The sequence below is a fragment of the Protobothrops mucrosquamatus genome, unplaced genomic scaffold (genome assembly GCF_001527695.2).
Source record: "Protobothrops mucrosquamatus isolate PMUCROS unplaced genomic scaffold, P.Mucros_1.0 scaffold_167, whole genome shotgun sequence".
NCBI lineage: Eukaryota > Metazoa > Chordata > Lepidosauria > Squamata > Viperidae > Protobothrops > Protobothrops mucrosquamatus.
In genome coordinates this window covers 419394-434158 of record NW_015386243.1, presented here as the reverse complement: position 1 = coordinate 434158, position 14765 = coordinate 419394, and the positions used below count along the sequence as shown (strand labels likewise).

Here is a 14765-nt window from a genome sequence, read left to right as displayed (position 1 = left end):
TGATGCAATGATGTTGGGTTTGGAGTGAGTGACCTAGGTTTTGTTCCTCCTTCAGAAGTTCACTGGGTGACTTTGTGCAATTTACTTTCTCACAGCCTGCCTATTTCACAAAGTTGTGGTTGAGGGCCAAAAAAAAGAAAGCGAGAACACCGTGGATGTTACTTGGAGCTTCTAAAGGAAAGGTAGAATGTAACCATAACCAATAACCACAAGCATTTCATCAGCCAGCTATATTCATTTCTTTCTTCAAATGAGAAATGGATTTAGATAATAGGAAAATAGGTAAATAATAACGGATTGGCATTTCTCATTGTTTTTCTACTCTTTTTTATCATGAGAACATTCAGCTGATTGTTGTGAAGTTCATAAATAATGTCTTCTTTTTAACCATCCTCAGGTTTCTTTATTGCAGTGGTGCAACTTTGAGCAAAGATATAGGGAATTAATATGAAGAATATTCTTTATTTGAGCATCTGTTGAGGAATTGATTTTGGGGTCTATTTTGATAGTTCCTTTTTTGTTCATTCTTCCTGTAGATGCTGACCTCAGCATAGATCAGACAGCTTGGGGGGACAGTGGTGTTTATTACTGCACCGTGACATCTTCTCAAGACTTGCAAGGCAACAACGAAGCCTATGCTGAACTCATTGTATTGGGTAAGTGAGAACACTCTTATTGCATGCAGATAATAATCACATTAGTCTCCCAAAGGTATGAAGCCACTTGGGTGGCAAAAAGGATGTTGCTCACAAAACTGGCAACATTACCTCCCATCCATTAAAAAAGGTAAAATTTGGTTTTGGTTTGCCCACAGAAGGAATGAATTCATGGCATGCAGCTCCTATTACTGAAAAAGAAAAGTGTCTTTATTGCTTACAAAAAAGAAATGCACACAGCCTTGGTTCACACATGCACCAAAGCATGGTGTGGTTGGTTTTGTTTGACATAGCATATTTAGCAAACCTAGCCATTGTAGTTTGTAAATCATGGTTTAAGGCTTTGCATGTTGTATGAAGCAATATTTGGCTAAGCAAAGCATGACCCATGAACACTGTAGTATGAAACACATATGTAACCACGTCAAGGAGAAAGCTAGCTAGTTTTTATCTCACCTGACCTATTTTTTACTTACAGATTTGGACTTTTCTTTTTTTTAAGTAGGAGGGAAAATTCAGAACCACTCCCAATCATTTGTGTTCTAAACTGAGGCACTCCAATCTGCTCTACTTCCTTTTTTTCTTCTTCTGTATCTGTATAGGTCCAGCCTGAGACTTAAGAGTGTATGTGTTTCATGCCTGGGACTTCAGCACTGTTCTGTCTCCTTTACTATGTGCTGGCCTTACACTGTTTACATGCTGCTACTTCTCTCTCTGTCGCCATCTTTTTCATACCTAGGTGTGTCTGAGCACCTAAGTATGGACACTTGCCAGATATATTTCTGTGTTCTTTTGTGGTCATTAAAATAAATGCCAGTATGCTAGACAAAGCAGGATACTCTGAAACAGGTTAATATTTCTTTTATTTTCACAAAGATTATTTCTTTACACACTTTGCCCATGAAACAGTGACCTCGTTGCAGCAGAGCAGTGTTTCTCAAATATTGGCAACTTTAAGATGTGTGAGATGCTGACTGGGGAATTCTGGCAGTTGAAGTCCACATCTTAATGTTGCCAAGGTTGAAAAACATTGTAATAGAACAGGGGTGTCAAACTGGAGGCCCGCAGGCCAGATGCGTCACATGCAGGCCACACCCACCCCAGCTCCGCAAAGGCAAAAAACATCGCGATATGTCACGATATGTCACATGACGCAATCGTGTTTGACACCCTTGTAGTAGAGGAACCATTTTTAAGGGGGGCAGTGGGGAATGGTGGAAAGCCAATATTGTTTTATTTCTCCTTTCCATAAGCAGTGCCAACTGGCTTGCTTTATAACATTGATCCTGGCTATGAGAGCTTATATTTTTGGCTGCTTTTTAAAAATGATGCTCTTCAGTTAGTTTGTCATAAGCAAATCGGCATGCATTTTACTTGTTTTTTTATGACTATCTGTCATGAAAAACAGGGGAGAGCTATGTAGTCCTTCCAAACCTTCAATGCTCCTTCCTAGAGATGCTGTCCTAAAATAACAGGAATAAAAAGAGAGTTTTCTGAACATGAATCTTGTGTTCCACTCCAGAACCAGGCCCCTTACCCCAAGAAAGGTTCAGATCCAGCTGTCTTAAATGTCAATCAACGTGGCGATTGTCTTATCATCCAGACATTCCTGGGCAATATTTCTCAACCTTGTCAACTTTAAGCTGTGAGGACTTCAACTCCCAGAATCCCCCAGCCAGCATTCTGGCAGGGGGATTCTGGGAGTTGACGTCCACACAATTTAACATTGCCAAGGTTGGGAAACACTGCTCTAAAAGATTCCTTGTTCTTTATCCAGAAAAATCAACAGAAACGCTGACAACTGTACCTCCTCCTCCAATGTCTTCTCTTAAAATTATGCTCTTAAACATGACACTGAAAAATCACTTTTGAAGTTTATCTTCTGCATTATGTTTGAATCTCTTGAGTAAAGTATATAGAGCTGAAATAGTAATTTAAGAATATATTTTAAAATCCACATTATGCCATTATCGTAGGTTACCCAAATGAATAAGACCCCCTGCTCACAAATCATACAATATATCCGATAGAAAAAATCTAAAACAAGCATTAGACAAATTAACAGAGTAGAAAAGGACTATCTATAATTTCTCATCATATTAGCTATAGGAAATCTCCATGCATAAGAACTAAACAGGTTGTACTGAAGATATAAAGCAAGGGAAAGCTATTAAGTTTTGTACTTTTCCGGTAAGCTTCTCTGAAACATCTGGCTGGCCACTCTGGGTTGTTGGATGCTGGGCTTATTGGTGTGACCCTATATAGATGGGGTCTTCAAACTTGGCCCTTTTATGACTTGTGGACTTCAACTCCCAGAATTCCTCAGCCAGCATGGCTGGCTGAGAAATTCTGGGAGTTGAAGTCCACAAGTCATAAAAGGGCCACGTTTGAAGACACCCCATCTATATAGCTTCTAAAATCCTGGCTGGTGCTTGTGACCTGATTTTCTTCCCACGCATTTCTAATGTTGACGTCAACATGCTCCCTGGAGAATTGTGTGAGAGAGTTTTTCCCACTAGAGGGAGCAGAGCAAGCAGAAGCTGGTGCGCCTGGGGTAGGCTTGATGCACAGCTCACTTCAGCATTGTTGTTTTGAGGTTGGGTTTCATGTTAAAGGCAGTGAGGGGGGGTCTGTTTCCCTTCAGATACCAGAGTCTCTGAAGACTGAATGTCATTCCCTGATTTATTCCTGCCAGAGTCCCTGCTGAGAGCTGGGATGGATGGTGTGCCTGGTTGTGCCAGGATGAATTGTTTTTTAAAAAAGAAAGTATGGCAATATCTGGGAAGGGAAGCCTTTCAAATATATTGCTCCATAAGGGTGTGTATGTGTTTGTATGCACGTTCCTTTTCCTGACTGAGAGGCCCTTGGCAATGCTCACTTAAACACCTGTCTTGACGCCTTTAAGCTTTACTCATATCTGGAAGATGACAGCTGTAAGCTTAGCTAGGTATAAACAGATATACAAACGCTCATCACTTCTCTGCTGAAAGAATTATGCCTTGCTTGTATGGATAGCCCATTGCTGCAGGACATGTACATTTTCTCCTTGCATTTCCCTGGGGCCAGTTTGAAACCAATTTTAAAAAGAACGGAAAACTGTCTCGGGTACAATCATTATAGTCTGGCCAAATTGACTAGCTAAATAATTGAGAGGGCTGCATTGGGCAACAGAGGTGGCCAGAAGGTTGATCGATGACTGAGAATATTCCAAATGGATTTGTATTAGCTTGGCAAGAGCCCTAACTCTTGGTGTGGAACAGAAAGTGACACAGTTTGTCTTATCGTCCAGGTTAGGCTGTTGAAATCAAGGAAACTTGTGGGGAGATAGAGGTGAACCCATGCATGAAAGGATGTGTGTGCAAATTGTAGATCGTTGACTAATTCCTGGACTGTGCTGGTTCAGCAGTCTGGCTTTTGCTTCTTCAGCCTCTCATTTGCAACTAATTTCCATGCAAGGATTCCGGCGAAGCATCAAGTTAATCTAAGCTCATTGTTAGGATATCCGTGCTGTGTAAGAGCAGTTGCTTGTGAAGGTTGCAGGTGGCCCTTGGTTGACAACGGTAATTGAGACTCAGCGCTCCTCCATTGCCAAGCAACAGAAGTCATAAAGTGTAACGTCACATGACCTCACAAACTTACGATGGCGGCTCCAGTTGCCATCCTCAGGTGAATCCCACGAGATTGCAGCATCCCGTGATCAGCACATTTCTGCGATCTTCTGCAATCTTCCCCACTGACAAAAGCCAGCAGTGAAAGTTGCAAGTGGCGATCATATGACTGCAGGATGCTGCGATGTTATAATTGCGAGCTGGCTGCTAGGCACCCATATTGCGATCACGGTCATTGCTCTACTGTAAATACTTTACTAACTAGTCCCCTTCAACTCTTTATAAAAGCTCCTGGCAGCTTTTACTGTACTGTGTCGGATAGAATTTAGCCGATGCTTTTCATGAAGCCCCCCTCTGGCTTAGAAAGACTTAGCTCCGTGTCAGCCAGATCTCTTCATAACTTTTTCCTGTTTGTTTGTTTTTTGTTCTGTAGGCAAGTCCTCCGGTGTCTCAGAGCTTTTGCCAGGCTTTCAGATAGGGCATATGGAAGGTACTGCCTTTTTCTTCCATGCTTAATTTCTAAGTGGTTGGGAAACGGTTGACTTCACTCCTATTATTTTAATTTTTCCTCTCCTTGAATTTCTCAAAGTTAGAAGTAGAAGTGCTTGGAATGCAAAGGGTTCTGAAATGCTTGTCTGTCTGTCTGTCTGTCTGTCTATTTGTCTGTTTTTTTACCGTGACCTTGCTATTACAAGATATAGACTTTTCTGTTCTCCTCATAACATTGTAAAAAAAGTACCCCTTGGCACTACTGCAAAAATGTGGGCTTCAGCACAGGGATATTGTGTTGTGGAGCTTTTGGCTGAATTACAAATGCAAAATGCACAGTCTGCTTCATACCCCTCACTTTCTGTGATGTTGGGCATGCAAGCTAGGATGTGCTCTTCCCTTTCTATACAGACCGTTATGACAAGCTGGGGTATGCTGGGGCACCTCGTTTGGAAAAGCCACTTCTGAGTCTAAAGTGTTATCAGTCCTGTGCCCTTGTTCTATGCCCCCCCCCCCCCGTTTGAAATGACTTTCTGCTTATTGTGAGTTGAAGTCGGAGAATCTCCCTTGTTGGGATTGATAGGTCCTGCTTAAGAAATGTTCTTTCAGATCCCCCAGAGCAGTGATGGCGAACCTTTGAGAGACCCGAGTGCCCAAACTGCAACCCAAAACCCACCTATTTATCACAAAGTGCCAACATGGCAATTTAATCTGAATACTGAGGTTTTAGTTTAGAAAAAAACAACACATTAACATCTTTTGTCTTAAAAGAAAAACACAATAACAAAGCTTTCAATGATACCCCAACAACTTTTTACGGAAAGGTAAAAGTTTGCATTTGGCATGCTTTTGAACAATTAATGTGATTTTTGCTGTTGTATGCATGCTGATAATTTGTCTAACCTTGGCTTATACTTTGTAAGTTTGAAAGCAACACATGCAACACTCAGGTCATCTGTTAGTCTGTTTCTGGTGTCAGATTTGATATAATTCAAAGCTGAAAACAGCGCACTCGCTCTGGAGGCTTGCTTTGGCTAGGAAGGGGCTTGAGAAATGGCTTTTTCCTGCGAAAACTTAGCCAAAGAGCAAGGCGCGCGTGCCCACAGAGAGGGCTCCGAATGCCCCCTCTGGCACGCATGCCATAGGTTCGCCACCACTGCCCCAGAGGTATTTGATAGGTGGAATTATCCACATTGTCACGAAGTATAAATTGTCCCTGTAATAAAGTCCAATACTCTACAAATAATGTAGGAAGGGGGAAATGCTCAGAGCCAGTGTTATACATCACAGGGGATATGTCCAAGTGAGACAAAATCAGCATAAAGAGGAATGCAGAAATTGTACCTGAAATGGCATGGCCATCTCAACAGATCAGTTCATTCCAGAAGTCTGCCCATCCTTTGCTAAACAAGGACTGCTATGCAGTGTTTCTCAACCTTGACAATTTTAAGGCATGTGGACTTCAACTCCCAGAATTCCACAGCCAGCAATGCTGGCTGTGGAATTCTGGGAGTTGAAGTCCACATGCCTTAAAATTGTCAAGGTTGAGAAACACTGTCTTAAAGCCTACAGGGACTCCTTTATTTTGGGTTTTGCTCCACTGATCAGACTCAAACGAGGGGATTCTTTGAAACCTTATCTATGTTTCTGGGAGTCCTCCACTGCCGCCTTCCAGAACAGGGCACTCAGTGCATATTATTAAAACTAAAACTCTTTTTTTGACACCAATCAGAGTGCTGTGAGTGAGATGCTGGGATTGTTTTGCCCATCTTTGTAGATGTTAACATCTTGGCAGATGTTAACAAACCGTAATAGCCGACTCTCTCGATCCAATGGGATTCATTGGCTGTATCTCTAAGGGCTGCTTCCCATGCTTTCTTCCTAGATTGGGTCTTTGTGGTCTTGGTTGTGCTGGCCTTCTTTCTGGTCTTCCTGCTCCTTGGAATCTGTTGGTGCCAGTGCTGCCCCCATACCTGCTGCTGCTATGTCCGATGTCCTTGTTGCCCAGAGAGGTGTTGCTGCCCCGAAGCACGTAAGTTCCCTTTACGGACCTGGTTTCACCTTTTCCCTGGAAGTGATTGTCTGTCTAGTCCAGGGGTAGGCAACCTTGGCTCTTTTATGACTCGTGGACTTCAACTCCCAGAGCCAAGGTTGCCTACCCCTGGTCTAGTCTAATGAAGAGAAGGACGAGGGGGGACATGATAGCAGTGCTCCAATATCTCAGGGGCTGCCACAGAGAAGAGGGAGTCAAGCTATTTTCCAAAGCGCCTGAAGGCATGACAAGAAGCAGTGGATGGAAACTAATCAAGGAGACAAGCAACCTAGAACTAAGGAGAAACTTCCTGACAGTTAGAACAATTAACCAGTGGAACAACCTGCCTCCAGAAGCTGTGAATGCTCCAACACTGGAAGTTTTTAAGAAGAGACTGGACAGCCATTAGTCTGAAATGGTATAGGGTTTCCTGCCTGAGCAGGGGGTTGGACTAGATGACCTCCAAGGTCCCTTCCAACTTTATTATTATTATTATTATTATTATTATTATTATTATTATTATTATTATTATTATTATTATTAAGATCTCAAAACTTCTGTAGTAATAATAATAATAATAATAATAATAATAATAATAATAATAATAATAGTAATAAAGTTGGAAGGGACCTTGGAGGTCATCGAGTCCAACCCTCTGCTAAGGCAGGAAACCTTATACCATTTCAGACAAATGGCTGTCCAGTCTCTTCTTAAAAACTTCCAGTGTTGGAACATTCACTGCTTCTGGAGGCAGGTTGTTCCACTGGTTAATTGTTCTAACTGTCAGGAAGTTTCTCCTTAGTTCTTGGTTGCTTCTCTCCTTGATTAGTTTCCACCCATTGCTTCTTGTCCTGCCTTCAGGTGCTTTGGAGAAGAGCTTGACTCCCTCTTCTTTGTGGCAGCCCCTGAGATATTGGAACACTGCTATCATGTCCCCCCTCTTGTGCTGGTCTCATCGAACAGGTTCTTCTACTTGTAAGTTGGTCTGTTTGTTGTTCACATTTACTCAAGCAAACTATTCATCATGTTCCACAGTCTGGTGGCTTCCAGCTGTGTTGGGTTGGGAGTGCTGTAATCCCTTGCTGGCTGCTGGAGATTTGGAAGTCGGTCCAGCACATTGGGAGGGCAACGGGTAAGGGGAAAATGCTTAGCGGGGCATTGCTAGAGAGGGGTGGGCATGCTGAGGCCATCCTGCTCAGAACTACAGTAATAGAGTTGCAATTGGCTATCTGGATTCCTAAGCTGGGCGTATTCAGGGTGTGTTTAAAGTTATGCTGTTTTGTTTCTGATGCTTTCATTGACAGTCAAACTTAAAGGGATTCCCAAGAACATTTAAGTAAAGGGAGTCTTTGCCTGAGGATCACAATTGGCAATGGAATTTTGGTCACTAAGTGATGCAGTTGTTAAGCAAGTCATGATATGACCAGACCAGATTTAAGACCATTTTTTTAAACCACGGTTGTTAAGCAAATCTGGCTTCCCCTATTGATTTTGCTGGTCGGAAGTCTCAAATTGTGATCATGCGACTACAGATTGCGGCAACTATTATAAGTGTGACCTGGTTGCCAAGTGCCCAAATCACAATTAGGACCTGGTGCGTTAGTTGTGGCTTTGAGACAGCTTTTTTCAGTGCTGTCACAACTTCGAACCACTGTTAAACGAGTGGCCGTAAGTCGAGGACAACCTGTACAGATGATCAATATTCTGTGATTCTTTGCTTGCCTCTCTTACCGCCATGCCCTCCCCCTCCCAACCCAAGATCATTAAATTGAAGAAAGAAGCACTGTTATTAATCTCAAAAGACGGCAAAGAAATCGAATTTTATCCAGGGATCACATTCTCAAGGTTAATGGCTGTAACGGTGGGTTGTAATAAGTGTCCTGCAGGGCCTTTGTTCTATGCAGCGTGTCTTAAAAAGCAAACACCAGACCTTTATCTGGAAATCTTGTCTTTCCAGTGTATGTGGCAGGGAAAGCTGCAACATCTGGAGTCCCCAGTGTTTATGCACCCAGTATTTATGCCTCCAGCAATCCGCTGAAACCAGCTCCCCCAGCCACCATGATCCCTATGGGCCCAATGTCTCCAATGTACAATGGTTACGGAGTGGATTATGATAGAGCCAGCTCAGGTAAGTGGCTTCTCTCGACTGAATTTACGTTGATCCAGCTAGATCCCAGCTAGTGGAATTAACTGTCTAAAACAGTGGCCACCAACCTTTCCAGCTTGGCGGCCTGGCCCAGTGCAGGGGGGGGGGTTTGTGAGCAGAAGGCGCTTGTGCTCGTGCGTGAAACTCCAGTCACGTGAGCGGAGGATGCTTGACTGGAGGAAGCTTGTGCTCGCGTGCGAAGCTCCACTCGTGTGAGGGGAGGGTGCTCGCGTGCGAAGCTCCATTTGCCTACCCCTGGCCTAAATGGAACTTTGCTCATGAGCCCAAGCGCCCTCTGCTCGCATGAGTGGAGCTTTGTGCATGCGTGCCCACCATTTATGTGAGTGGAGCTTCATGCATGCATGCTTTGAACAGGCCATGGCCCAGGAGTTGGGGAACCCTGGTCTAGAAGACCTTGTGCTACTCTAAGGTTTATCCTTTTGGGTTGTCTCCTAGATTGCGTTTTGGATTGTCCTTAATCTAATTGGATACCTCTTCTGGCTCTCCCTAATGCTAGATCTCATGGACAATTGAAATCAGTTGATAATTAATTGGGGGAAGGGAAGAATTCTCTCAGATTTGCTTGAACCCCTGGTTCTTTTGCATTAAACAAAAAGACCAACTAGCCCAGGGGTAGGCAACCTTGGCTCTTTTATGACTCATGGACTTCAACTCCCAGAATTCCTGAGCCAGCATGGCTCAGCATGGAAACCTCTCCCTTTCCCCTCAGCATGGCTGGCTCAGGAATTCTGGGAGTTGAAGTCCACCAGTCATAAAAGAGCCAAGGTTGCCTACCCCTGAACTAGCCTTTTATTTTATGGCTTCTTAGGGCTTGCATTGTAATGTGCTTAATGAAAGCGTAGCTTACAGTGTTGTATTGCAGGCCACTGCTAGGATTCAGAAGTACAGCCACGGGGCAGTTTGTCCTTCCTACTACTAGTTGCATGTCTCACATCCCTTTTATGGGAACTTTTTGTTGTCTTTCGATTGCATTACAGTTGGTGGAAACAGCTCCCAAGTGCCTCTCCTGAGGGATACTGAAAGTGTTGCAAACGCTGGTAAGAAACATGGAATGGAATACCGAGTTTGCTTAGATATTGTGCTTCTATCTAATCAGGCATGCTTGGTTGTGGGGAAACTGCTCACGCTGATGATTCAACATTTTGTTCATCAGAGGAATTATAATTATCATGTTGCTTCAGTTGGCTGATCCAGCTGTTTGCAGCTGAGGGTGATGCTAATTCTCCTTCCTACCACACAGAATGGGAAACACTGTTGCGGTGCTTGGCTTATGGAGTGGCACTAGCTTTGCAGCTGAATTTTTAGATCTACCCATCCTACATAGAAACACACACACACACGCCTTTTTTCTAATTGGTGCCACACAGCTATGTTAGGATTTCTGCTTATCGAATTTCCACCTCGTATGTCCAAGGTGGAAGTTCGATAGATCTAAACTTCATAAAATTAAACCAAATTCATTTTAAACACCCCACCCCCTTCCAAACACTTGTCAGAATAGCTGCTTTTTGAAGAAATGCATCTGAGCCATTTCTTGAGACAGAGATTCATACAAGCTTTTGCTGGACCTCAGCTGATTGATCCTTTCTCCGAAGAGATCATCAAAAGTTGGATCTTCGAGATAAATTCTCCGTTCAGCAGGAAGATCTTTCCTCTTAACAGGAGAGAAAACATACATATACTTTTGGTCTATAGCAGGGGTAGGCCACCTTGGCTCTTTTATGACTCGTGGACTTCAACTCCCAGAATTCCTGAGCCAGCATGGCTCAGCTTGGAAACCTCTCCCTTTCCCCTCAGCATGGCTGGCTCAGGAATTCTGGGAGTTGAAGTCCACGAGTCATAAAAGAGCCAAGGTTGCCTACCCCTGGTCTGTAGTGTTACAACCTTGAGCTTACTGAAGTGAGTGGTAACAAAATCTCCCCAGCCCGAGTGCTTCATGCCACCTGCTCTGTCTGCTTCAAGCAGCAGCACTTGGTGCAAAGCACAAGAGGGATTACAATTGGCAAAGCAGGTCCTGCCTCCTCTTCCAATTTCAATGGCAGTTGGAATGGTACCCAGTGGTGGGTGGCTCACAGGATTGCCAACCTATTTGGCAATCTCCCCCAGGCTTATGGCTCCTTAAAAATAAAAAAACACCTGCCCTATATCCTAAAGCCTGCTCCTGATCTCTCTTCTCCAGCTGTGCGCAGTGGCTATCGCATCCAAGCCAACCAGCAGGATGACTCCATGCGGGTGCTCTACTATATGGAGAAGGAGCTGGCCAACTTTGACCCTACTCGCCCAGGGCAGCCCAGTGGGAGGCTTGAGAAAGGTACTTTGCTGTGTAGGAACTAGAGTGTGCCCAACTGATCCTTCACTGAGTTGTCACAGCAGAGTGCCCCGTAGTGTTGGGAGGAGAAAGGAATAATTCGCTGTCTTGTTTTCCAGCCTCCGTGATGAGTGAACTAAGCTCTCTTCATGAAGATGACCGGCGTTATGAGCTGCGGCAGGGGATGGGGAGGCTGCGTGGCCAGGCCATGTCTCCCATCAGGGACTTGGAGGAGGAAAGCGTACGGAGCAGCGAGAACCGGCGCTTGTTGCCCCCCACCCCTTGGCGTGACCGCTATGAGGACTCCCCACCCCGAAGCCATGGCCGACGCCCGCGTTCCCGCTCGGTAGATGGCCTGGATGATTTTGAACGGGACTCCTACCCTTCCCGGCCCAGAAGTCGGGGTCAACATGGCTCGGACAATGAATGGCATCACCGTGATTATTCCCCCGACTCCCGCTACGACTCTGAGCGCTACGGCAGACGCCGAAGTCGAAGTCGGGATGACTTGCGGGATCTGGAGCGAACCCATTATGATAACCGGCTCCTGGAGGAAGCAATGCGGAAGAAGCAGCGGGCAGGTAGCCGTGAAGACCTGGATCACGGAAGCGCCTCCAATGGGAGGTCTGGCCACAGGAAAAACCGGGATGAAGATAGCAATGGCTTTCCTCCTCCTCCTCCCCCTCCGTACACAGAGACCGAATCTGTATCTTCTCACAGCAAGGATGACCGCAAACTGCGAAGGGTGAGACCAAAAAAATGAGGAGAAGGACCCACAATTGTAATGCTTTATAAATGGAGATGTCGTGGATAAGGTTCCTTTGAGCAAAATATTCACGTTATTGTTGAGTGTGCATGAATGGTTTGTGCATTATCTTTCGTTATATATTTGGTTGCATTTACACTACGTAATGCAGTGTAAATCCACCTAATCGTGCCTTGTTGAAGTAAGTCAGGACAAGACAAACCACAAACCAACTTGAAGGTATTTTCTGCAGGGGGTAAATAGAGCAGATTTTCTAGGATTTAGCCCTATCCCTTAAGATCGAATTAAGTTACATACCGTAGCAATCACTGTTGTTGCAAATGGATTTTTTTCCTCCCATATTGGATGTATCATGTATCTTTTTTTTTATGTCTCAGTGAGGTCCCAGGTTGCTAATATTTGCACCTTGGAGACTTGTCTGCAAAATGTGTATTTGTGTGTACATAGCTGGTGTGTTATTTATTTTTAATCTTGTGCCGTTAATCTTAAAATGGTTCTGAAGATTATGGTATGATTAACCTTGAATTTTTTTTCTTTCCTCTACAGAATCATGCTGTCAGCAGAGAAAGCTTGGTTGTTTAATTCTTTCCGCTCTTTCTGGAATATGAGAGACTTTGTGTCTTGAATGGCTACAGGAACACTCTTCATGTGTCAGCATCAGTTTGATTCAGGAGGACCTAGAGACGAAATGGGACAGCATTTAGGCTGGATCTGAGCAGCCATCAAAGGACTGGGCTTACTGCACTAGGTCACCTCACAGTGTCTTAGCCCATCTTCATCAGAGGCAGGCTAGGATTCTTGTAAGATTCCTTAAGATTCTTAGTATTATAGACATTTTAAAATACGTTTTGGGTACTCCTTTTGAATTTCAGAGCTATCTATTTCTGAAATGTGCTATTCTGGAAAGAGGATTGCTTCAGATGTGATCCCCTGATACTGCAAAGAGAAAGAAATGGTTTATTTCATTGAACACCACTTGGATACCTACTTGCCTTTAATTTTTTTCCCCCCTTGTAGTTTTGAAGAGGATTCCAAAGAAAGATGCATTTATATGTATTACCTTTTTTATTCTGATTTTAAAGAAGTGCTTTAAACACATTTGATACTTAAGTAATGTGACTGTGTGTTTAAGGGTTTTTAGAACCTGAATATGAAACTACTGATGCTGTAAATATTTAAGTAATAAGCCACCAAGGGCTTTTTTTTAATTTCTGTACTTTTTTTAAAAAAAAATGAGATTACATTTTTATAGGAATGAAAACAAAAATGAACAGAGCACATGTATCGGCATTTTCAGAGTGGACTGAAATTCCTCCCGTTTTTTCCAGCCCTCATATCTTCCAGATGTGTGAGGTCGCATATTGGACATCTAAATATACATTCTGAAAGTTACCCATCGTAATTCACATGAGAAAATGTGAATGATTAGTTCTGCTATTTTCACTTTAATAAATAACAGATCCCTACAATTGCTACAGTCACATGTGCATTGCTGGATGACTTACATTCATCTGTCCTGGAACTTGTACTTAAGTCCTCTGCTGCAGTTTTACAGAGAGAAAAATAAATAGATGGGTGATACTTTAGAAACTGTCCAGCAGGAGACAACAATTCTTGTGTAGAATTATAACACAATGGGACATTCCCTAAGTTGCTAGCACAAAATGATGTGTGTGCTGTTCACCAGCCAGCCACAAGAGAGAGGCAGGTCAGGTCAACTACCTTTACATATCTGGTTGGATGGCCATAAAACGAGACAGACTATCCTCACTCTTCAATGCCTTCACAATGTAGAGATGTGTTTTCTGAATAAAAAGCGGGATTTTTTTCAATGGTGCCTTGGGTATTATTCATAGCATAAACAGATGTTCTCAAGTATATGTGTATAAACACTCGTAGCATTTTATAGGGGTGAAGCTACATGCAACAAAGCTGCAGTGAGCAACAAAGCAACCCAGGAAATGGTCTCCTGTGTTTAATTCTTGGCGAACAATAGTGCCTCGAGATACAAACTTCCAGCTGCCACTTTTAACTGCCTGATCAATTAGGGCAGGTCCTTCCTAAGTTTCTTTGCCTGCCCATTAAGCCACTGGGGATTCCTGTCTCTCCCTCTTCCCCCAAGCCAGTCGTGGCGAACCTATGGCACGGGTGCCAGAGGCGGCACGCAGAGCCCTCTCTGTGGGCACGCGCGCCGTCGCCTCAGTCCCAGGCCTTCAGCTGGGTTTTATAAAACCTTTTCGCTTTAGGCCTCTGCCGCCGTGTACAAAAAAAGAGGTTCAATCAATCAGTCAATTTCAACTTCTCGCGGAAAAAAAAAGATCTTGCAAAGTTGGAATTGATTGATTGAACTTTTTAGTCTCACCCAGTCTGCCGTTACCACCGCAGCCACGCCCACCCAATGGGCCAAACCCAGCCAATGGGCCACATCCACCCGGCACCCGACGATGCATAAGTGGGTTTTGGGTTGCAGTTTGGGCACTCGGTCTCTAAAAGGTTCGCCATCACTGCCCCAAGCCATCTTGATATTCCATTATAGCAATCAAGGTAAAGCTTGAATGCTTAAGCTTGAATGAAGCAATCCTGGTGAACAGCAGGAGCAAGATGCAGTCTTTTTATTTATTTTTTTAAAAAGGTTTTAAGCAGAGGTCCCCAACCTTTTGGGCACCAGGGACCGGTTCTGTAGAGAGAGGTTTTTCAATGGACCGGAGGGGGCGTGGTTTTGTGTGCTACCTGCATCCC

General features: G+C 43.9%; 1 protein-coding gene across 1 annotated transcript; it reads left to right on the top strand.

Annotated features, from left to right (window-relative positions):
- Positions 1-257: 257 nt before the first annotated feature.
- On the top strand, positions 258-13837 carry LSR (lipolysis stimulated lipoprotein receptor). The gene is made up of 9 exons (XM_015821650.1): positions 258-282; positions 537-656; positions 4698-4754; positions 6639-6785; positions 8743-8913; positions 9930-9989; positions 11132-11263; positions 11380-12005; positions 12573-13837. The coding sequence occupies exons 1-9, from the start codon at positions 258-260 to the stop codon at positions 12606-12608; spliced, it is 1374 nt and encodes a 457-aa protein (XP_015677136.1). The 3' UTR covers positions 12609-13837.
- The last annotated feature ends 928 nt before the right edge of the window (positions 13838-14765 follow it).